Source organism: Curcuma longa, chromosome 20, assembly GCF_044706935.1.
Source record: "Curcuma longa cultivar G26 ecotype Majalengka, Jawa Barat chromosome 20, ITB_CL_G26_1.1, whole genome shotgun sequence".
NCBI classification, from domain to species: Eukaryota; Viridiplantae; Streptophyta; class Magnoliopsida; order Zingiberales; family Zingiberaceae; genus Curcuma; species Curcuma longa.
The window spans coordinates 7,750,980-7,776,743 of record NC_133880.1 but is presented as its reverse complement, the minus strand read 5'-3'; the positions used below and the strand labels follow the sequence as shown (position 1 = coordinate 7,776,743).

Sequence of the window (25,764 nt, the reverse complement as noted above, 5' to 3'; positions counted from 1 at the left end):
CCTTATATGTAATATACTTAGGTGAAATTTGAATCCTTATTATTTAGATAGCTCATCCCATCTCTTATCATCATACTATAGCCTTGAGAGCCAAACTCATGAATTCAAAGAACATATACAAACTAGGGGGAGATTAAGAACTTATAGTGAGCTTTTTGTTTCTTCTTGTTTTCAAAGAGGTTTGGTAATTGCAGAATATTGTTAGATGTTTGATTTTCTATTATTTTGTCTGTGACCATATTGAAATAATTTTTCTAAGTGGAATTGCCTTTCTACAATGTTCTCTCCCATTAAATGTTTGTCGTGTTCATTCGCTCCAAAAAAGAAATAATAAAATACTTCATAAAAAAAATTCATTGTAGAAAAAAAAGGAGAAAAACATAAAGAGCAATATATTAAAGTCATGTTGAGCATTTGTCGTCATCCAAAAAGTAGTTACCTAATTCTACGAGTTGGTGGAGAGAATATTGTTCATAATATATTAACTTGCCTTCTTCTCTAATTTCTGAATTTATATATCACAAAAATAAAAGAAATTCCCCTTTTTTATCTTTGGAATATTGTTTAAGCTATGATTATTTAATTATATAATAGAATTATTTAAAACAAAAAACAATTAAAATATAAAAATATGATTTTAAAAAAATAGTAAAAATTATAAAAAATATCTTTTAGATGTTTAAAAATTAAAATATGAAAAAAATAAAAAATAGAAACATCTAAAAATATATAAAAGTTTTTAAAAATATTTTAATTTTTAATCTGTTCAGTATTGATTTTTTTAAAAAAAAATATTACATTTAAAAATATACCACATTAGCGATCTTACACGATCGACCTTATAATTATTTATAAGGAGATAAATTAAAAAATTACAATTGATCACACGGAGGATATTACATGACTTCACTAGGATTCAAACTTTTGTCCTTTTCTACAATTCTGTTGCGTCATAATCAACTCAACTATATATCCAAGAACATATAATTTCCAATCGAGATGGAATTAAATTTGATTTGATTTAATAATAATTAAATTAAATTTTAAATTTTAAATTTGTTAGGCCGATTGCGTGTTTTGTCTTCCACCTCCTCGTCCGCCGACCCTCTTCCACGCACTGGCTTCACCACCCGACACCTGTCCCTTCTTTTTCTTCCCCTCTCAACGCCAGCACCAGCATTTCTTCTCCCAAAACCAGCAACAGCAGATTGCTCTGCAGCTCCTTCCTCTTCCTCTCCTTACAGCCTCTCTTCTTCCCCTTTCTATATCTTCTAGATTCTTGCTTTTCTCTAGAAATCCCGCAATAGCATCCGATTTTCTTCTTCTTCCAGTTTTCCAGAAACAGCAGTAAGTTCCTCCACCCCTTTTCTTCTTTCTTTTTTCCAGCAACACACAACATGTTAAATATTGATCTCAGTAATTAATCCTTTCTTCTTCCCTTCCAGTTTTTCCAATGGCAGACCGGCACCAACAAGCTAACCGGACCGGCTACTGCCCTCCTCTCTGTTTCTTTCCTATGTGAGCACAGCAGTAAGCGTCACCGTCACTGATTGTCTCTGGAGTCGATCGCTGCCATACCCTTGAGAGAGGACTACCGCCGCCAGTCGCCGTCATGAGGAAAAGCCACAGTTGACTGTTTGACTTTTTCATTTTCTGAACCTTTCAGTACAGAAAATAATTGATTAATTAGAATTAATTGTGATATATATGTTGTATAGGTTCAATTGGCTTGAGTGATTCGTATGAACGAAACATCCCCATTGTTTCATTGCCCAAAAGAAAATTGCGAGGTATATATTTTATTTTATTAGATTTCTATTTAGCTTGGTCAAATAAATTTGTTATTTGATATTAGAAATGAATGTTTAGTAGAATTGAAATAGTGGGATCAAAGTATGGAGACATCTGTTGCTTGAGGTTTCGAGTTCGAATTAGATTTGGTCCGTTTTGTGCTATTTTTCGTATGTTCTTAGTTCTTATATTATTTTGAGTTTTAAGTTATTTTCATATTATACTTGTAGATACAAGTTCGAGTGAAGCACAATATGAACTATTCACACTTAAAACTTTTTGTATATATAGAGATGGGTGCATCTATCCTTTGACTTTTGTATATTTGCCCTTGTACTTGAATAGATGAAATATATTATATATGTGTACAATTATTTTTGAAAAATGGATTAAAATGATATTTAAAATAATTAAACTACTAGAGAGTAAATACTTGATGTTACTTCATGTTCACATATGAATTTCATATGGGAATTAAGATGAAAAAGATTGCTTTAAAAATTAAAATGGATATTCTGAATTACTCTTCAATTGATACTTATCTTTAGATTTATTTGACCTTCCATGTTGTTAATACTTTATACTATTGATACTTATAGCTTCATCTTGTATAACTTTTTCTTGCAAATCTTATGATGATACTTAAATGAATTAACATGAATTGACTTGGGCTGGTCATTTAAACTAATGGATAAAATGTGTGTACTTGGAATTTAATAATTGTGATAAAATGAATTAAACATAATAAAGATATTAAATGGAGAAAATAAAATGCTAAAAAGTAAAAATTTTGAGCCTAGCCTTATACCATACTACTTGCCTCCCAAAGTGTTGGTGTGGTAGAGCGAGTGATCGTCCACACTGCGCGCTAGCGCTATATTATTGTATTCTATCGGTGAAAACTTTTAGCTTGTATGTTAGATGACATATGATATTATTACACTCCGAGGATATTGACTTAAGTAATTTACTTCTTAGTGAATTGCTGATAAATGACTTATCAAATTGGTATCATTATTATTATTTTTTTTATAATAATCCAGGTATCCAACTCTTATAAACTGATTAATCTTGGAGGTGACCAGCTTGGTCCCACAAAACATGTTGATATTGATTTCGTTGATGTCATAATTGATAATAAAAGATGATAATAATTTAAAATGATGATAATATATCTAAATATTGATAAACAACCAAAATGATTAATAGATTTTTATAATTATATTTATATATTTAGGTATGTATAAGTTAAAGAATTTAAAATTGTAATAAGAGATTGAGACATACTCTACTTGACCTCTTAAATAAGATTAAATTCATGTACATTTTTTCTGATTATCTACTTAGTAATTTCTTAACAGACACAAACCGTCTTTTGATATTATAATTTATTTTAATTTGTACATAAGAGTTGCTAAGAGATTTCACCCAACTAATCTATAGGTATAATTCATTAGTCAAATCAATGACATATCTCCCTCAATATTCTAATCATAAGTCACTAGAACTATATATATGGGATGTTAAGAGGAAGAAAATGAAACCCCATGTTGCATATACAGCCAAGAAGGTCAAAGCGTCCATGTAGTTAGAAGCTCATTTTGTTTATTCCTTGCCATTTGGAGTTGGCATACTCACAACTATGGGACGATTTATGCCAATATTGGACCACCATTGTATGGAAGGATAAATTCAATGGGACATCAGAACCTTATCACCAATTGACAATATATGTTATATTTGAATAGATAAAATACATATTAGGAGACAATTAAAGTCGCCCACAAGAGCATAAACTGCAATTTCTCGTTTACAACGGAGCAGATGGTCGTGGGGTCGACAGTTGGCCATTTTTGCAAAAGATAAATTCAATAGGGCCGGGTCAAAGTGCCTTATCCTAAGTGGTAAGCATGAAGACATGTGTTGCATGATTTACCTCCTCACAAATGATCGTGGGGCCGATCACTATAGTGATGGATTCTACCTTTTGCATAAATAGGAGACAATTAAAGTCTACTCATACTTTTATAAACATCATTTTTGTGTAATTTATTTTTTTAAAAAATAATTTGCTTGTAAACTTAGACAATATAATTGCTATTAATCGGATCTCTATATTTTATTAAAAAAAATATTTTTTTGTGTCTTTATAATTTTAATATTTATATATATATATATATATATATATATATATATATTAAAAATTATGAATAATATAATATTTGTTATGTTTTATTATTTTACTCCCTATTTTTCAAAAAATTATAATTATATTTTTTTTAAAGATAAAGTTGTTATATGAGTTTGTTTAGGAATGTGCAGTATATCATTTAGGCATTTGGTGAAACTTTTCTAAGGCAGATTGATGAGAATGCAACAAATTTATAGAACAATAATTTTGCAAGGAAAAATTAGATGGGATTCTTTTAATTTTAAATCAAAATGATATACGAACCTTTTCCTTTGGCCATTTCCAAATTACTTTAAGGAATCTATTAAAATTTAATTAAATAAAAAATAATTTTAAATTAAATTTTATACTCACGGATCTCTTAGCTCTAATAATGCAATATTAATCCGATGTTTTTTTTGTAATTTTGTGATCATTTTTTTTATTTCGTCATCTTCTTCTATCCAAATAGTTAATTAGTTGCTAAATCACATTTCATTTGCAATATTTAATAATCATTCATCCACTTGGTGTATTCATTAAGGTTCAAAGTACTGTTTTATTTTCTTGCCTACATGCCTTTTCTATCAGCTTTTAATCATAAATATCCCAGCCAAATTAGTCAAATAAAGTATAAAAAAGAAAAAAATTATGTTTTGTACTTTTATGTTCATTAACCTCACTAAACTTTTTAACAAGAGACAGCCTTGATGAGCTAAATAATCATGTATGATTGCAGGGAGGAAAATGAGATGGTTAACTGAATGAGTAACTATACAAGATAACCATCCCGCAGGCAAAGAACAATAATATAGAACCTTTTTCTTGCTCCAAAATAACATTATTGATTACAGATACACTGGTACATAACTCCCAAGCAAAATTTACTTAGAGGATCCAGACTTACATGCACGAAGAGATCGATGAAGGTCATCCTAGTCTTCGCCGCCATCGTCTTCATCATATGATATAGTAGCTAGTATTTGCTCAAGGATTGTTATGAGGCTTGCAGGATGATGAGGAGCTAGCCATTAAAATGGCTAATCATCCATGGAGGAAGCATACTGTTGTTGATCCGAGCCTGGGCCTCTACAGCTGCTACCTCCCCTTCTATGGTTGCCCTTCCTTGGTAACTACATCTGGCTCATCAAACAAAATTATGAAACTGGATTTAAAACCAAGGTCATAAGATCATGGTATGATTTAAAACTTTAGTCAACCATTTAAGATATATTTCCTTTGCTTTATCAGTACGTATTTTCTTATTTTGGTTCGATGATAAGCAGCAACATGAAAAGTTCATATTGTGGAAGATGCATACCCAATATTCAAGGTAGGGTTAGCATCAGCCAACATGAAGGGTGGAGAGGAGGAACTTGTTTGGGCTTGTTCCCAGTGTGCTTGCTGGGTGAGAGCCTTGGCCTTCTGCTTCTCTAGGATCTTGTTTAAATAGAATCAAATTTAGAATTGCTTTATCACTTATCGTGAAACTTAAGTAAATGATAAAGCACATATTAATCTCCATGATATTCATGATCTAATAAAGTTGTTTACAGTTTAGCAGAATTGCATTCACTTGGGTGAAAAAGGAACACAACTCACCTGCTTCTCCAAACTTTTGTTTTGCTCTTGTAGTGACTTTTCCTATACATAACAAAGAGATGGTCATGCAAAAAGTTGAAGCATTGGCAATTCCTACGTGAATGGTCTCTCTCTCTGACCATCTCCCCCATATTAATGACCACAATGGCAATTCGCTACCAGAATGTAGTATAGTAATTGTGAATCATGATTTATTTTCACATGAAGAGTAATATACTAATGAAGAAGGTTTATAGACTTAAAATGAGCAAGATATTTGGGCTAGTAGTTTGATATAACAAAAATTAGTAAATACATACAGTAATCTGGAAGGATCATGACAGTCATATATATATATATGGACACAAGGAAAATAACTACGGCATATCGATGGACATTGCACAAAAAGAGAGAAGTTTCTTTTACCTTCCTCTGGAGCTCAGAGATTGAATCAAGCAAGACTTGGTTCTGCACCATTAAGGAAAATCATGAACAATACAATTTCAGCATGTCTTGCCTAGCCAACCTTTATTTTAGCATTGGAAAAGTTTTAGTGTGGTTTACCTTTCTTGACCGGATATGCTTCAAAGAGTTGTCTAGCTGATTTTCTAGCTGTTGAAGTTCTCGAAGGCTCAAGGTATCAAGTTGTTCTCCCATTAGATGCCTGAAGCAATTATATATCGTGGCAAGATATCATTGGGTGTGCAAATTATGGAAAACTCTTAGCTCCAATCATTTGTTCTGATGAAAACTCTAGATGTGACTATAAGGCAACTTACCTTTGACATTTACTTAAAGCCTCCATCTTGGCCTTAAGTTTGCCATATTCATGATGCCAGTTTCCCTGTACGATTCTCATGAGAACATTAGTATGATCAACTCGGAATTCAATGATAAATACTTCACATGGGAAGAAGATTATTGCAATTTCATATAAACTAATACCACTAAGAATCTCAAACAGAGACATGATCATAGGCATATAGCAGAAAAATCATAATAGACAGCATTTTTATGAAAGGTGAGATTGTCTGCTTGTATAATTCACATTATGATTTGCAAGGCGAAAAATTTCTCCTCCCCAATAGAAGAAGACTTGGGAATGTCGTCAAACTTAGGAAGAGACCTTGATTCCATTTCTAACAAGAGTGTCTGTGATTTGGAAGACTTGAAGTGACCATGGCCAATGATCTACTCATCAACGATGATATCATTAGGAAGACTAGCGTAAGATGAGAAAATTTTCTTAAAAAACTAGATATATAGAGGTTATATTTGAGAAAACGTTTCTTTTTCACAGTAAAGAAACTCGTGTGTTGTAGTACGGCCTGCAATTGCGTGAGGGAGTTTGACTAGGGTTTTTATCATATTGGTATCTTTCCATCTACGGCTATGGGAAGGTAAAGTTCATTGAGCTTTGGATCTCCTGAAAGCAACAATGAATAAGGTGAGATCATCGAAGAACATGAACCTCTTTACCTAACCTGAGTAAAGAAGTTTCAGCAAAGTATCAATCACTCAACCAGCTATAACATGGCCATTATGATGTCTAAGAGTAGTGTAACGGAGAAAAACTAGGAGTATGATCAAGTTCATATAAAAATGTACTACTTCAAATAAATATTTATCTGAAATTAAGAATTGTTTTAGATAAATGTCCTTAATCATAGATGAGAATGATACAAATTGCTAGTATTATACAAACTACACATAAAATTATTAGCTATTATTATGTTATTGTACTAACATAAGAAATTAATTTTGTAGAATCACTTTGCCAAGATAGCATAATACTCTTATTCTTAGTTTTTAAAAATATTTACTTTATATTTTATTATCTTGAACGTATAGTTGAAACAATGTATATTAATGTTTCAAATCTACTGATTCAGATACTCAGACCAATCCACAACCTATAAAGCTTACAATTGTGCCTTAATGTGGGAGTTTCGAGAATGGAAAAAAAGTATTAGGAATATGTGAAATTGCTAGAAACTTTATTTGGTAAGATGTAGTTGAGGTCCTAAAATCAAGATTAAATAATGACAATCAAATTCATGTACATGTACATAGAAACACAACTAACTAATTTTTATAGTATGCAGGTGTACCAAATATTACATGATGAAAGAATAACAAGTGTTCTTAGTAACCTGGCAGTCCAGTTCAGATGATACAAGAGCTTTTTCTGCATAGCAATATTGTTCATAACGTTCAAGAATCTTTTCCATACTGCAGAAAAGAAAGGAAAAAGAACTTAGCAAGTCATAACAAAATTAACACTTATACAATTATCTTGTCTAAAATGTAGGGGAGTTTAATAAATTAACAATATATTAAGATTTTCAAATTATCAATCCAATTAATCACAAGTAAGAAACAAAAAGCGAAGGTATTGTATATCCTTCCACGTAATTAAAGTGATAAAATCTTAATTTAGAAAAATAAAATCTTACAAATAAAACTATCTATATGTCCTGGAACAAGAACACGTACAGGTTTACTATATTTCAAGTTCACAATGCTTCATTCACCTATAAATGTATATTAGTGATTAGTTATATATGAGTTGCAAACTAGTTCACTCACATACTTATAAATAAGGAACATTTAGAGCTAACAAAGAGGGATGCCATGTTGAAGTGGAGAAATTGTTCGAGTTTCCACCTACTTTGATATAGGTTATTATTGTTCTTTCTAAATTTACATCTTATATATTGGTATAATTACAATTGAATCTCATTCTATTTACAGTTTGGCATTCAACAAAGTATTAATGGAATACATGTTAAAATTAATATTCTCTACTCTCAATACTCTAAGTGGTAGCCTATTCATCCTTAATAATTAATTTCACAATTTTTTGAAATATGGAATCTATTTTCATCATTGATGCAAATAAACAAATAACTATGTTTCCTTGAATTACATTAGCCCTTGACGAGTCATGTATTGTATAAATGTGTTTCGTATCTGATTGAGTGTCAAGGAAATATAAAGAGATTATATACATTCTTGAGTGTGATTGAGATCGTCTAGTATTGACTAATATCATATGTCATTATTGGTAGTGTTTATATATGGTTGTGGAAAAAATTTGATTCGTGGATATACTATTTAGAATCAACATTGTAGCCATTCATCAAAGATGATGTTTTATGACATGATTTCAAGATATATTGATGGACAATAGAAAAGCTTGCAAATAAGGCCAAAGAGAGCCAATAACTTAATTAAATTTGAAGAGTCACAGTAATAGTCTCTTATAAAATATAAGATAAAATTTACATACAATAGATCCAATGTAGTTCTATTATTCTCCATGACGATTCTATATTATATTGATGGGAGCTTCGTACATCAAACTATTCTTTTATTCTCAAAAAATTTGACAAACAAATAATATGCTTCTTAAACTAAATTACTTCATAAACAACTAAATTATTGATGCAGGAGGATTTAATGATAATTTTTATTTTTAGTCATTTTCAGAATTTTTGGCATTTAGAGTAGTTTTAAAATATTCTATTTTTTTATTTTAAAATTTTTTAAATCCGTTTAGGATTTTTAGGATTGAGTTTGTTAAGAATTTTTTTTAGGATTTTATATTTAAAGTCTGTTTAGGATTTTTAGGATTTCGAGTCTGTTAAGAAAATTTTTTTTTATTAAAAATTTTTCTTTTCGAATTTGTTAAGAATTTTTTTTTATTAGGAATCTTTCTTAGGGTTTGGATCTATATAAACATCTTATGAGTTGATATTTAGGGGACAAGAAATTTTGGTTTAATAATATTTTTGACATCGCCATTTATTTTCTTATCTCATGATATTCTTTCAAATCAATAGATTTTAGAAGATTGTTACTGGCGTTCGCAGTCAAATCAATAGATTCAATATTGTCCGCAGGATAATCGCTATCCCGTCCGACATCAGTTGGTATCAGAGCGCATCAGATCTGATGGAAGGTCGTCGTGGTTGTGATCGTGGCGGTTGCAGTCGTAATAATCAAATTCTGATGGAGGAAGCCCAATATCGTGATCGTACCATTCAAGATGTGGTGATTGAGGATTTGCGGAGGCAAGTCGCAAAACTAATCTAACATTTGATGACGCGGGATTTTGAAGATCAAAGGAGCTATGACCGTGATTCTGCATCCACCTTCGACAACCCTTACCACCACCCCGATAGGGTCTGAGAGCGTCAAAATCAAGAAGAACGGTATATAGATTTCAATTTAATCTACTTGAGTTTCCAGGAACCTTACAAGCAGATGGATTTGTTGATTGACTCAATGAAATAGAAAGCATTTTTGATTACAAGGAGGTGCCCAATCGGATGAAAGTAAAGTTCGTTACTATCCGACTCAAAGATCGAGCATCCGCCTGGTGGAAACAATTACAACACTTATGAAAGAAACAAGGCAAGACCAAGATCACTGACTGCGAGAAAATGAAGAAGAAGATGAAGAGTTACTTTTTTCCTTTCAACTATACTCAGACTGTGTTTCAATGATATTACACGTTGAGACAGGATGCAAGATCAGTCAATGATCACCCGAAGAAATTTTACCAGTTGATTGAAGGATTTGGGGATCAACCACCCTACCACCTACAACTTCAAGAGAACGGCGGCTCCGCAGCGCCTCTACGCCCCCTTCCTCCTACGACGATGAGAACAACCATGAAGATGTGGACCTCGACAACATTGAGTACGATCAGTCCTACTCTCTCAATCGTCCGATCACAAGAGGCGACAAAGACGACGAAGACAACGACAAGATCGAAATATTTGATGATCCAGTTTATGACAATGTTGACAAAGGGAAGATAGACCTAGATGAAGTATTAATCGAATACTAGAAGCCCACTTTGTCCGATAACAATCAGCAGTCTGGTTCATCCATCGACGAAGCTCAATCTCCATTATCTCAACTTGCATTGATTCGATGTCCCAATTTATTCATCATGATGAAGACAAGACCGAGTCAACTGGTAAGCCAATATACGATGAGGATGAAGTTGTCAATGAAATAGTCGGTGATCCAATTCCTTGTCTTAGTGCCGATGTTGGCGAGTTGCTCAATCAAGCCCTTGCTAATACTTCTGGATGTGTCGATGCTTCCATTGCACAGGAGGCTTCTCCTTCAAAGAAAGCACTAAGCCTTGACCAGAACTTTGTTGACATTCAAATGATTTAGCTTCAATAGACATGATGCAGCAACAAACAGATTTATCTAAGAACATAAAAAATATAGATACTTCAGTTATATTAGAAGGACATGAGTAGATGCAAACAGAGATTTCAACTAATAGAATCAAAGAAATAGTAGATGATTGTGATTTGAATGAAGACATTCTCGTGGACGAAGAAAAACAAGGAAGTCAACTAGCTCTTCAATAATATCCCCCTCTTCAGTATATATGTCTTGCCAATCTTTTTACCAAATTCCATGTCAACTAATTTGCTAACTTCAATTACTATAGCTGCTCTAATTTCTTTTTTGATATATTGTGGAAGGATCTTGAAAGGCGGAGCTCCAAGATTCGATCGTTTTGTTACTTGGGATGTGGGTAGCGGCTCGTCAGATCCGCTAGGCCTGACTCTAGTAATCATGGAACAGGTGGCGGTGACAATGACGGTGGTGAGCTCTATGACTGTATGTACAGTGGCGATGCTCGTTGTGCGTCACCATATACGGAGTTCGAACTTGTGGTCGCGGGTGATTGCAATGATTAAGAAGCTTGAGGAACATGTCGCTTCGCCTATTTGGAAGCTACAACAAGTAGCGGACACGATGATAATGGAGATAACGATGGATTCTATCGAATTGATGTCAAAGGATCTTCCTCCTAGACAACCACCTGATACTACTTTAAACTCGAGGATGAGTTTTTTTCAACCTGGGGCGACTGATGCAGAAGGATTTGAAGATTTTTATTATTAATTTTGATAATTTTTATTTTTAGTCATTTTCAGAGTTTTTGATATTTAGAGTAGTTTTGAAATGTTCTATTTTTTTATTTTAAGATTTTTAAAATCTGTTTAAGATTTTTAGGATTGAGTCTGTTAAGAATTTTTCTTATGATTTTATATTTGAAGTCTGTTTAGGATTTTTACGCTTTCGAATCTGTTAAGAAATTTTCTTTTTATTATGAATCTTTCTTTTCGAGTTTGTTAATAAATTTTTCTTTTTATTAGGAATCTTTCTTAGAGTTTGGGTCTATATAAACATCTTATGAGTTTATGTTTAGAGGATAAGAAATTTTAGTTTAATAATATTTTTGATAGTGTCGTTTATTTTTCTATCTCCTGATATATTCTTTCGAATCAATAGATTTTAAAAGATTATTTTCGACGTTCGTAGTCGAATCAACGGATTCAATATTGTACGTAAGATAATCGCCATCATATCCGGCGTCAATTACTTTATAAACAACTAAATTTACTTATTTTATTATGACTACTCAAAAAAATTTATGTCCCAAAAACTTTCTACTATTTTTAAAATTTAAAATTCCTATATCTCCTTACATTATCTCCCCTCCACAGAGGACTTGACTAACAATGTGTCGTCAATATTTTCCTTTGGTCACATTTTTGAACGAGTAAGACACGACTATCAATGAGTTTTCAACATCGTCCTCTATAATCGGACTAGATCTGATTTAGTTTGGGTCATGTAATGCTAAGCTTGACCAGATCCACGAGTTTGGTAGGGTGGTAGGCGACTTAACCTATGTGTCAAGTTGGGCACAACATGTAACTGTGTCAGGCATGACCTGCATGTTGGGCACAACCCACGTGCTAGATTATATTTGCAATGGGTAAAAAGGAGGGACGATTCTAATGGCCAAAAACCTAGGAAAAACCTAAAATATTCCTATTTAGGTAAAGCTAGTTTAGAGTATTTTATTAAACTTTAGTCTAAAATTACTAAATTATCCCTAAAATTCTAAATTATCTTATAATATGCTTAAATTTCACCCTTTTCTTCAAACAACTCACATTTTTTCATTCTCACTCTCTCATCTCTCTCTCTGCATCATCCCTCATTCTCTTCTCAATTTGAATTTCCTCTATATTTCTATTTTATAATCTAATTATTTCCTTTATAATATAATTCCTCTATAATCTAATTATTTACTTTATAATATAATTCCTCCATCATAAATTCTCACTAAATCGCAACAAATGTCATAAGCATATCACCATCCTGGCAATGCATCTCTTCGCAATAAGGTAAAATTTAATTTTAAATTTTTATTAATGCATTAAATTTATTAAAATATATTTTTATCATATAAATAATTATTAATATTTTTAAAATTTATATTGGATAGTGGTTGTGGAACTCAATCTACTTATGCTTAAATCAACCATACCATTTAGGAGTTAATTAAGAATGGTTATCATTGATAGGTTTCTTACTAAGCAATTAAAAAAATAATGCTTGGTTGTATGCTGAAAATGCATGTAACATTAATGTTTGGTTGTTTATAACTTATCTCACAAATCTTATACTAACAAAATTTTGGTTGTGTTTACCTTAACCTCACACTTATGTTTTATGCTTTATGCACAATAAATGATTTATTTAAAAATTATAGATATGATAACCTATTTAATGAGATTATTAAAATTCTGAAAAAAAATTTAAGAAACTTTATTAGATTGTCCTTGAAATTATTTGGATAACTATTATTTTAGACCCTATGATTAACTAAGTGGGATTTTGTAATAATATAATTGAGTATAATTTAAAAAATTAAAAATTAAAAATTAAAAATTAAAAATGAATACTAAAAAAATTAAAAATTATAAGTATATTAAATGAAATATATTAAACTTACTGCAAGAAGTATGGTCAGCGACTAATTCCACAACTTTTGGTATCACATCTTCTTGGGAAAGTAGTGCATATTACTTATATGTCATAGAAACTTTAGTTGTGCTAGTTTCAACCAAGGGGAGTCTTAAACATTTTACTTAAATGAGCTTAAGTTCTACCTAAATTCTTCTGATAATTTAGAAAATTATAAAAACTTAAGAAGTATTAGATTGATGGGAAAACATGCAACAATGCACTCTATTTTAGCTGTAATTGTTCATGATGTACTTACAATTTTTTTATTCTATAGTAACATTCGAGTTTTATTTTAGTGTAGTTAATAGGACATTGGATGAGAAGAGAAGTTGTTTGAAGGAGAATACATTGGCGATATGTGTATGCCTCGAAGATTGTACAAAGGAGCGCCTACAAGATAAAGGCAATATTATTTTCAATATCGGACTCAAATCCCAACAATGCCGATCCGAGTGATATTGCAGGTAAGGTACATAAAGGTAAGTAGAACTTTATTGATCATGCATGATCCTTCCAAATGCATATAAGTAGGCAGCCCACACTGAAAACTAAAAGTTAAGTTCAGGTTATAAACAAACATTTTTTTTTTCAATCTTGAAGCTTGAAATGTAATATTTTTATACATGATATTAATATTAAATTATTTTTGAAAATGAGGATAATATTATAAACATGTAATGATGTAAGTATCAAAATTTAATTAATAAAAACTTAGAGTTTGTTATCTATCTTTCTATTTTTTTCATATTTTTATTTTCCCTTTTCTATTTTTTTCTATTTTATAATTTTCTTATTTTTAACTTTTTCATCTAAAATTATTTTTGCTTTTTCAGGTTTTATTAATTTTTTTTTATATTATTACATTTTATATTTTAATTTTTTTGGCTTGGTGGATCTTAGCTGCCATAGGCACAAGTTAAGCAAGTACAGGTCCATGTTGGGTTGTATATCTATTGACGATAAAGGTTATACTATAGGGACGACACGTCATGTTGTGCCTTACTTGATCGGTTTTGGCACCTCTAGATTATTTGAATTTAGAAGTGTTCTGAGGAGTAGGCTATCTATATGAGATCATGGGGAATTGGCCAAGATGATTGTGATCATACTTTATGAAGAGGAGTATCAATCCACAAAACTTAAAGCACCCCAAACAACAATAAAGCAAACACCAAGGAATCTATCTTTCTTGTTTTTTTCAGGTTTTATTAATTACATTTTGGGTTGTAAGCAAGTACAGGTCCATGTTGGGTTGTATATCTATTGACGATAAAGGTTATACTAGGGACGACACGTCATGTTGTGCCTTACTTGATCGGTTTTGGCACCTCTAGATTATTTGAATTTAGAAGTGTTCTGAGGAGTAGGCTATCTATATGAGATCATGGGGAATTGGCCAAGATGATTGTGATCATACTTTATGAAGAGGAGTATCAATCCACAAAACTTAAAGCACCCCAAACAACAATAAAGCAAACACCAAGGAATCTATCTTTCTTGTGGAACTAGTGGTCAAAAAAAGGGATCTGGTGTTATCTCTTCGTTGATGGTTCAAATTAACTCCAAATTGTAAACGATGAGGATTGTTGAGAAATATCAATTAGTTATTGTCACTGCAAAAAGGGAGACAATCAATGAGGGTACTAAGATGGCAACAATAGGAGACAATTGAGACTAATCATGCTGGTGGTGATGCGCAACCATAGTAACAACTATCGTCTTTGTTAGCAGTGACAACAACCAAGGCCAGCTACAAAATTCACGTGTAGAGAGAGCAGTCAAATAGGTCTTTAGTCACGTAGTTCATCGAGAAGCTGTTGATCAATAAGAAAGAATGAACAAGAAACAAGTGCACATGATATCATTATATGAAGAAAATTCTAGTTAATTCCCTGAGTAGTTCCCTCTACCTACCTAATGTATATGTACTACGTACTATTAATTAACATAAATATTATAGTTGGTCCTGGTGTTATAATTTATTTAAATTAGGTCCATAAGGATAACATTGTATCACAACTCATAAGTAATCATAGCGGGATTCTTATTATAATTTCAGAAGTTAAACATTAGTGTCGTCGTTATCAATTAATCTGGACGGATTATTTCAGGTTGGCTATTTCTAAAGTTGACATTATTGTCAAAATATAGGGAGTGAAATCCACAATACAAGAAAGGATCCTACCCTATTAGAATGCATTATGGTGGCAAAATTAATTAACCTAAACTGAGAAGGGATAACAAAGCCAACCGACTAGAATATAAAAGTAGTGTATCAATCCTGATTGAGAAAGGGAAATAGAGTCTTCTATCATAAACAGAGATGAGGGGAGAGAGCTAACATATTTGATTATAAGTTAGAGACAATGTTTGTTATTTAATAGCTAATCACCCTCTAACAATAAGCCATGGATTCTGTGGGACCGGACCGGCCACCCCAGGGATTGAGTCCACGAGTCTGACTGGGATTTATTATTTTTTTAAGAGAAAAAAATTAATTTGATAAGCAAAAATGAAAGAATAAATATTAAATGGGAACAACAATCAATGAGGAAAGAGGAATTTATGATTAGGGGCTAATTAATGAACATCTTTCATAAGTTTCTTTTAGCGTGAGTAAGCGAATTTTATTATTGAGAAGAAAGTGAATTTATCATTAATTTAATTAAGAAGCTTCGATCTAAAGCACTTATGCAATTACATTAGCCTATATAATAAGGGATCACATGACATCACTTATAGACGTAAATATAAGGATCACAAAGTCTAAAATAAGTTCCCTAGCGTGTTATAGTTTTAGACATGTTATAATATAAATTATATTTATTTTGCTAAATAGAAAGAAAAATGCAAGTTGCATGTATTGCATAGATCAATAGGTATTTTTTTCTTCTTCTTTTGTTTGATTTATATGTTGTTAAGAGTGTTAGAATTATAGATTATTAGTTAGGGAGTTTAATCCCATGTTGATATCATTTGTTAGGGATATATCTAGAATCTTATATATACTCATGTGATGGTTATCGTAAAATGCAATTATAAATTTGGAGCATATCAGAGGCCTTATCTAGGCAAAAGGTTTTCAAATAGCTATTCCCTAAGCTGGAGGCAAATTCCTCTTCATCTCTCTAACCTCCCGGCTCTATCATCCACGTGCTAAGGTGTCACTACCTCAACTTTAATGTTCCTTCACTATTTGCATCATCTAGCCACTTTTGCCATCTGCATGGGAGCCCTACCAAAATTGGCCATTGCATCTCATTGCTAACCGTGGCAGTTGTCATCGACTGCAACTCCGAACTATATCGCAAGTCTCATTTGGACTTCATGGGAGGCCTAGAGCGATAGACTCCCTTGCATTGATGATTCCTCTTGAGTTGCTCCTCTTCAATGGTCATTAATCTAGCCAACACGTTACACGTTATAGTTCTCCTTGATTCCTTTCTTGCAATGAGGAAGCATATTTGCAATCAAGACTTGAAATCTAAGTTAAGGATGTGGTCTCCGACTAGATCTGACTCCGGTTCAGAATTAACGGTTCGACGGTTCGGAATTGTCGACTCGATGATTCTTAACAGATTGACCCTTAGCCTTAACTGTCCAAGAAGGTTACAATTCATGGTTCACCACAGTTTACTATAATTCTATATTATTATATTAAAAAATTTTAAATTTGTAAAAAATAAAAAAAAAACTTACACTACGCACTTATAATTAAAGAATTGAAGTCGAAAGCGATTGAAATTTTGAAATTAAGAAATGGAATAGAAAAGATAGTGTGAAAATGACGAAATGGACTCTTTATTTATAGAGTTTAGAGAATAATGGATACTAAATTGTAACTATTGATCAAATAATCTCAATCATTAAAAAAATAAAATACCCCTCTCTAAAATTATTTTTACTCTTTCCCTCAAGTATAAAGGAACTGTTGCACAGGGTTGAAAGAAATTATTTACTTTCTTACTTTTTTTCAACCATTAAAACTAGCAATATAGTAAAATAAAATTATTAATTAATTATCAAATTATTAACTAACATATAAAAATATAAATATTTATAGTCTACTTGGTTAGAATACTTAGTTTCATTTGCAAGACTTGGGTTCAAGTCTTTCACATAATAATTATAAAAAAACTTGAACCGATAAAACGATTACAGTTTTGATTTGGCAATCGAGTCAATGCATATCTAACTCGTTGACCCAATTACAAACCACCCGGCCCGAGGTTGGGTCTATCTTCGACTAGCTCGAGATACGTCGCTTGTGCAAAGTGTTAGTATCAAAGGTATTCTAAAGCCAAACACTAAAAGAGGAGAAAGATTCCTAATACATCTATTGTTAAGTATTGATTTTTATAAAGAAAAAATATTAAATTTAAAATTTATTAAAATTTGAATCGATAAAAATAAACGAATCAAATTGTTAAACATGATTTAATCAATTGAATTAAAGTTGAATTAGATAGATATGAAAATAAGAATTACATGAGTTCAAATTGAAATTGATTAAACTTAATTTAGTCAAATTATAATTGAATCAACTTTTAAACGGATTAAACTGATTTAATCAATTTAATATTTTTGAAAAAACTTTTTCTTTCCACTTTTTCTTTTATTCCCTCCGGTGTTTTTCTCTCCACCGTCACTCGCCACGTAGGCTTCCACACACCCTCCTCTCTTTTCTTCTCTTCTTCCCTTCTCCTCTTATTCTCTCCTTCCCTTCTTCTCCCAAAACCAGCAGCATCATTCCAGCTTCTTCCACCATCTGAACCCTCTTCTGTTCCTCTCCAATAGCAGCTGCTTTGTAGTAGTCTTTCTTCTATCAAGTGTTGTCTTTTTTTCATCCATCTTCTAGCTGGACAACAACAAGCTTCTTCCAAGTTTTTCCAAGCACACAACAACAAATTTTCTTCCTTTCCTCCCCTTCTCAAGCAAATTCCAGCCACCAATGGCAACAACTCTTTTTTCCGCTCCTTGCACTCCTGGCGTCGCTGCAGCAGCCGTCGGAGCTAGCCAGGGCCACCACCGGAGCCATCCAATGCCACCAATGAAGATTGAAAAGTTATCTTCCCTTCCCTCGTCACTGTTTCCGGTGCCTTTCTCTAGCCGCAGGAGCCCATCCTCTTTTTGATTTTTCCCGTAGTAAGAGCAACGACGCTTTCCTTTTTATTTCATCAACAACAAACAACTAACAACCTCAATTCCAACCTCTGCTCTTCCTCTTTCCAACAACAGCACAAAGCTGCTCTCCTTCCTCCTATTATTACAGATTGAAGGAAGTTATAGGGTATATTATTTATTTTATTAGATTTTGGTTAAATAAAATTGCTGTTCGATGATAGTAACGAATGTCGTCTATAAATTGGCATTATATCATAATAGCGGGATCAAAATTTAATCTGTCTCGTATCACTATGTTATTAGATGAATTTTAAATTATTTTTTCATTATTTTTTAGATACGAATTCAAGTGGAGGATGTTAATTTGCTTACACTCAAAATTTTTTTGTTATACATAGAGGTAGATACATCTATAATTGACTGTTATATATTTGTCCTTGTGCATGAATAAATAGATAAAATAGATTATATATTTATATAATTATTTTAAAAATAAAATTAAAATAATATTTAATAGCAAAATGATTATAAAATAATTAAATTATCAGGGGTAAATAATTGATGTTGCTATGTATGGGTTTTATATGGAAATTTAGATAGGAATGGTTGATTTAAAAATTAAAATGAATTATTTTAAATTATTTTTTTGATATTTATCTTTAAATTTATTTGATCTTCCATACTATTGATACTTTTATTGTTGATACTTGTAGCTTTATGTTGTATAATTTTTACCTATTGACCTTATCATAATACTTAAATGAATTAACATGCTTTATATTAAAAGTTAATTTGGGTTGGTTCGTTCAAACTAATCAATAAGATGTTAATTCAAAATTGAACAATTGTGATAAAAAGAATTAAATATAATAAAGATATTAAATGGAGAAAATAAAATATTAAAAAGGTGAAAATTAATTTTGAACTAACCTTTTACTGGAGTATTTATCGTTCACATGTTGTTGTGGTAGTGTATTATTGTTCGCAGTTAGTATTTACTTGCGTGTTGATGTTATATTATTGTATGCCATCAGTTAGGGGGCATTTGGCTCATACCACAAATAATATTATTTCACTCTAAGAATACTGATTTCAGTGATTTACTTCTTAGTTGATTTATTGGATTTAAACCCTTGATGCCACTTATACATACAAATACTCATATGATTTATTATATTTATCCATGTTGATATTATATCGTTGATTACCTTTATACATGATGGTTAAATAGTAAGAATTAAAAATTTATTTTAATTGATGATAACAAATGATAATAATTTATAACTCTAAATTCTAACATCAAAATATCAAATGACTATAGATATATATTTATATAAAAATTGAGAACTTAAAGAAGAATTTAAAATTATAATACGAGCGATTGTGACCTACTTATTTTCTTGACCTCTTAAACAAGATTAAATTTATGCATATCTTTTTTTATTATTAATTTAATAATTTATGTTGATTGTTTATTTTCTTTGATCTCTAATTTTGCAGGCATAAATATTTTTTTGATATTATAGTTAATTTCAACTTGTATATAAAGTCGCTCAGAGATCTGTTACATGCTATATTGTTTTTGTTATATATAAAGAAAATAATATATAAATAAATAAATAAATTTGATTTGATTTTTTTTTATTATCCTATTTGTATGGTTCTTAATCTATTTTATTATGAGTGAGATACCTACTGATGAGCAAAAACTACACCACTGGACGTGACATCTATTCTAAACACCATAAGAAGAAAAAGGAGGAAGACTTAGAAGTAGTCTTATGCAATGACAAAGTCAATGAAGGGTCTCAGAAGTGGTTACGTTGCATGCATCTCAAGAGCTAGTAGAATGATTGTGGAATGGTTTTTAGAGTTCGTGAAGGGGTTTTGAGAGCTCACATAGTGGCATCCGAAGCTCGAAGAGTGGTCACATGTGTAATAGGAGTTCACAGAGTGGTCAGTTACTTCTCGATAGCTCATGATAATCGTGCAAAAGCCTCATGAGCTTGTGCTTTCTTTTCCAACCTCTGAAGAAATCTTTGCTAACCTCCAGAGGAGTTCTCATTGTGCATAAAAGTTCCATGCAAGTGTCATCCTGATCTGAAGGCTTCACTATTGTTTGAGGAGTCACATGAAGTTGCAACCATCATGCGAGGTGTCGCAAGGTAGGGTTTCATCTTCCTGACTCTATTCTGCCTATCGATTACTTAGGGGAATAAGCAATTTTGCCCGTCTCAATTGACACAATAAAATTTTCAAATAGTCATAAGCAACACTACTTGTTGAATCTATTTTTTAGCTCTTTTTGTTTTACTCCTTGCATAGTGTTCTCATGAATCTATGTCATCTACCCAGCATATCGTCTTTGCTATCACAATGACTCCACTACTTTTCAACTTCTTCGTCTATTATCCTCTTCTTTTTCTTGTTTGGCTAACCGCCACTTAACTTTATTTTGCTCCTCTAGAATCCTTGAGACTTATCCTCACTCCTCAGACATCCTCTATTGAGCCCTTCATTTTGTTCTTCCTTTATTCAACATATCCTATATCCGGCTTTTATGTTCACGTGCAATTAACGCATTGCATCGACCCTAAGCCCTCATTTAGTGATTTCCTTCTCCATTCTTCAATCTACCACATCTTGTTGTTGCATAATGGGGTGATTCCCAATTGAGGATCTCATCTTATTCTATCATATTTGTGTTCTATATCGTTTAAAAGTCAGTAAAAACTTGAACAAATAAAATAGGATTCTTATATTGCTAAAGTCTAGCAAAGAGATAAGTTGTGATTTCTATCAATTTATCTATCTAAATTTCCTCTAAGACCCCTTGAATGATTTCTTTTTTCCTTCAATTATTGTGTGCAAATGTAATCACCACTTGAAGAAGAAGCCAACTTGAGTAATTGGTTCATGAAATCTCTCTTTATGTTTTTTTCCTCTTCTCTCTTTATCAATGTGTTAATTTGTTGAAGGCATAGTAGCTTTTGTGTTGGCTGGACGACAAGGAGAGTGTGCATACTTAACTCATTAAGTCTTATTTCTCCTACATGCGAATATTATGCTTCCATCTAGTAGGTATGACCTTATTAGTGTTGTGCTTTATGTTTTTGAGAAATTTTATAATTAGTATAACAAATTAGATATAGATAATATTTATACATATGTGAAAGAGAGAATCAAGAGTATAAGAAGGTCAAATATCACCTTTTATTACAAATTGGGGATTTAATATTCCACAAATGAAAATGCTTAAATATTAGAAACTTTTTGTGAAGTTATCATGTAGTGAAGTTAGTCCCGCATTGGTTTTTTTAGGATTGTATTGAGTTATATAATATATTAACTTCCGTACCTAAAGTCTAGAAACGCATTGTTATATGCAACAGGTTTTTCTTAGGTCTAGCTTAGATTGATATACAAATTAAATACTTGAAGTTATGTGTTGATTAGGATGGTTGATTTAATCATTAAGTGATAGGTGTCAATTGGTTACTTTTATTACTTAGATTTATTAATTGAATGCATTGTATAATAATAGATGTATTTGACACATGATGTATTTAATATGAGTTGTTACTATAGAAAAATATGAACTACATATGCGTCTATATATGCATCTACATATGGCATGCGCATTGTGCAATTAATGACTCAGCTATATTATGCTTACATATACTTTATGAAAACCTTGAAATCAGTTGTGAAATAACTGTTTGTTTTGGGTTTTCTTTGAGATACATACGACTTCTATTGATGCCTAAGCATTTTATTTTGTTTTAAGCTAGACTAAATAAAAATAAAAAACATAGTTTTGGTTAGGTTTGAAATATATCTGAAATTCATTTTGGTTTGGGATTGTTGATCATAGGTTATTTTTATATGTGTGAACTAATTAAACATTTTGCTGAATGCACTCCTAGTTCTATTTTGTTCTTAAAAGCCCAAGAACTAGTAAAAAGTCTACTATAGATTTTGATCATTTGCAAGGAACCGAATTAACTGTCATATCCAACTATCGTGTACTCTTCATTAATGAAGTAACATTTTTAGTCAGGTGAATTAATAGTTTGTCTCATTACTAGTGGAAGTATTGTACTCACAATATAGTTATACCATGCTCATAGAAGGCGTGTTGGCATAATTAAACCTACCGAGGAAGTTTAGAGAGAACCATTTTAGCATATACTGTAATAGCAATGTTAACTAGCAAATAATGTTAGTGTTGGATATAGTTGTTTCCAAAAACTCTTAATATGATCAATTGAAATCTCAAATGATCCGCTCAAGCTAGAGTGTCAATGTCGGATATGAAGGGGAAAATTAGAGTCCAAATATCAAGCTAGCAAATAAGAAATTAACAAACTATTCATAAATGTGATAGTATATATCTGTAAGAAAAAAACAATTTGTTATTGATAGTAGCCTAGCTAGTAGGAAGAGCACCATTAATTACTGAGCGGATTTTACTTAAATGTTACTACCCATCGTGGCAAAAAATCAACAACATTGAGGACTCTTGAATTGTGTGAATTTAAGTAGAAACTAATATTGATTAGTCCTAGTAAAGGGATTAATTATGTAGCCAAAAGAAAATTCTCAGAAAGGTTAAGGAGGTTGCAGATGTGAAATCGTAAATTAAATTTAGAGGAGGAAGGGCAACAATGTTTGTTGTGATATATATAAAGACGATGCTTTTGAGAAGTAAAGACGGCTTATTCAATATGAAGGATAGCTACCAAAAATATCAAAGTAGTTTGCACAAGTCCCAGTCTTTTTAGGAGAAAATATTTATATCATTACTGGAGAGTATTCATGCCAGATAATGATGTCTAATTGAAACCTTCGCTGACCACTTCAGCGAGAAGCGCATTCGGCGAAGTTGAACCGATTTGTTAGGAAGGACCATATACTTGAACAACGAAAGTTTTTTGAACCGAGTTCATGCGTAAGCGATTAGGAAGAATAAAGAGAGGAAAAAAAAATTAAGATGAAGCTAAGCATGCAGGAAAACGAGAAACATAGATCGATTTGCTTCCTACAGAATAGAGTGCCAAAGTAAGTGTGAAAATGAACAGAAAATATCGGTTCTAGAAAAGATGTATTATTTAGTTACAAATTGCAAGGCTGTCTGACCTTGGAAATTGTCACCTGTCACATCTAGAACCTAAAAAATAAAGTTCATGAAAGCCATGGTAACCCTAGATTTAGTTCAAAGTTAAATAATTAACTGATCTAAGAGGATAGGAAAATGTGTACCAGTTGAAGAAAAAAACCCTAAAAATCTGATCCACGTGTATATGAAATAGCACTAAATGGTTAAGAACCCTTTCTTGTTGTAGTATCAATATGCATTCTTGGTGTACGATATTGATATATGCCTTCTTAAATACAACCCTTACTCCCTAAGATGAGCATGCATCTCCTTTTGGCTAGGAGTTAAACTCCGGATAGGAGAAGAATCCAACCCCCTATCAGGAAAATAACCCTTTTGGCATTTCAAATAAGCACCTACTTCTGGAGCCAGGAAAACATAAAGACGAGAAAACTTGCCCTAGAACCCACCGAGAAAGGTGGAAAAATCAATTTTCTCACAGATAAAACAGTACGAGTGAATGTGTAATTGACTCTGATCTCGAAAATCCAGTGCGAAAGACGTCAAAGCAAAAGAACAAGGAAAAAAAAACTGAAACAGCGGATAACGGAGCAAGGCGCTGAGGCGCGCGCACCTGGAGTCAGTGGAGTACTCATAGAGCTTGCCTTTGGAGGAGAAGACGATGAGAGCAACCTCAGCATCGCAGAGGACGGAGATCTCGTGCGCCTTCTTGAGCAGCCCGGAGCGTCGCTTGGAGAAGGTCACTTGCCGGTTGATCTTGTTCTCGATCCGCTTCAGCTGCACCCTTCCCCTCCCCATCTCTCCCCGCCTGTTCACTTCCCCGACCTGATTCCCTTCCCCCTCGATCACCCACCTCAAACCCTAATCATCCGGTAATAGTGGGAGTCAGAAGCCACCAGATGGAAGCAGAAACAGCAGCAGCAGCAGCCGCCGAAGGATGGTCGGTCGACAACGCAGTTGATTGGAGGAATAGAAGAGGCATCGGTGGTTTTATAGAAACCAGGGCGGTAATGGTATCGCGAGTACTGCGTTGTCGATTGGTGATTGGTGGAGAGCAGGGAGAAGAAAGAGAAGTAAACATCGTACGGATCGAAGTGATGGGATTTATTTATTTAATGGCGCAGTTAGAAGTTTCTGGCGTCGCTTTCTCGTATCTTCTCTCTCTCATGCTTTATGTTATTTTTGTGGGCAATATTTATTTATACGGCCCTGCATTGGATTGTCTAATGTTTCCTATGGGAAACATTTTCCTTTGTCCCCAAAGGTCTATCATCGTTTTTCACTTTGCCTCCCCTTTTGGATCTTGAATTATTATTATCATTAATTATTTTATTTTTCAAAAATGAATTCAATATCGTCAATTTAAAATTTCTTGAAGTTATTGTGAAAAATACGCAAAATATGAGAAATGAAAATAAAAATACCAAGATGTTTTCGGTGAGTTGTGGAGTTAGATTCAAATTTAGGTTGATGATATTATCATACATGGATTGCACAAAGTAGCCTTCGGGGCATATATAATTGAGTTGGTTATAACATAACAGATTTATAGAAAAGGACAAGAGTTCGAATCTCAACGAAGCCAAGTAATACCCTCCTCCGTTGTGATTAATTGCAGTTTCTCGATTTATCTCCTCACAGATAGTCGTGGGGTCACTGAAGTGACGAATTCCATCTTTTACATAAATAGATTGCACAAAGTATGATTATCTAAGTGAATTAACTACCACCTGGCACATGAGAGGTTAAACCATGCAACACCGGAGAGGAGAGAGATGGTTGAGAGTAAAAAGCGATTAGATTTAGCATAACATTTTATCTTTTTCATCTTCATATATTAAAGATAAGAGTGATTACTAAGAGCTTATAAAACTAAGTTGTTTTTGAGCCTATCAAGCTCGATAAGCCACTAACCAACTCCTTAGTCAATTAGCATCCATCCACATGATGACGATGTCAATTAGATTGATCCATTAAGATCCAATCCAATGGTTGATGATGAGATCCAATCTCGTCCATTAAAATATTCAATCTTATCTATCGATCCTAAGTTCCATAAAGAACTAATTAGGAATAATACATTCACATGATTCTTCTAATTTGGTCCAAATTAAAT

At 32.3% G+C, this 25,764-nt stretch overlaps 1 protein-coding gene and 1 long non-coding RNA gene across 3 annotated transcripts; one reads left to right on the top strand and one right to left on the bottom strand.

Moving 5' to 3' along the window:
- The first annotated feature begins 1,591 nt into the window (after positions 1-1,591).
- LOC141813100 (uncharacterized) lies at positions 1,592-5,783 on the top strand. 2 transcript variants are annotated; one of them, XR_012600380.1, is made up of 5 exons: positions 1,592-1,628; positions 1,719-1,790; positions 4,701-4,890; positions 4,974-5,157; positions 5,248-5,783. It is a non-coding gene; the product is annotated as an uncharacterized LOC141813100 (long non-coding RNA). The 2 variants fall into 2 exon arrangements; XR_012600379.1 differs by lacking the exon at positions 1,592-1,628 and having other exon boundaries at positions 1,641-1,790.
- LOC141813099 (protein VERNALIZATION 1-like) lies at positions 4,884-24,446 on the bottom strand. The gene is made up of 8 exons (XM_074700999.1): positions 24,262-24,446; positions 7,696-7,774; positions 6,322-6,386; positions 6,107-6,206; positions 5,969-6,010; positions 5,564-5,605; positions 5,283-5,401; positions 4,884-5,100 (listed from the first exon to the last, which is right to left on the bottom strand). The coding sequence occupies exons 1-8, from the start codon at positions 24,444-24,446 to the stop codon at positions 4,986-4,988; spliced, it is 747 nt and encodes a 248-aa protein (XP_074557100.1). The 3' UTR covers positions 4,884-4,985.
- Between the last annotated feature and the right edge of the window lie 1,318 nt (positions 24,447-25,764).

Coding starts and splice junctions, on each gene's coding strand:
- LOC141813099 (XM_074700999.1), bottom strand. CDS start 24,446: ATGGGGAGGGGAAGGGTGCAGCTGAAGCGGATCGAGAACAAGATCAAC. Junction 6,207..6,321: donor GCTTTAAGTAAATGTCAAAG/GTAAGTTGCCTT, acceptor TAATTGCTTCAG/GCATCTAATGGGAGAACAAC. Junction 5,101..5,282: donor AACCCTACCTTGAATATTGG/GTATGCATCTTC, acceptor TTGATGAGCCAG/ATGTAGTTACCAAGGAAGGG.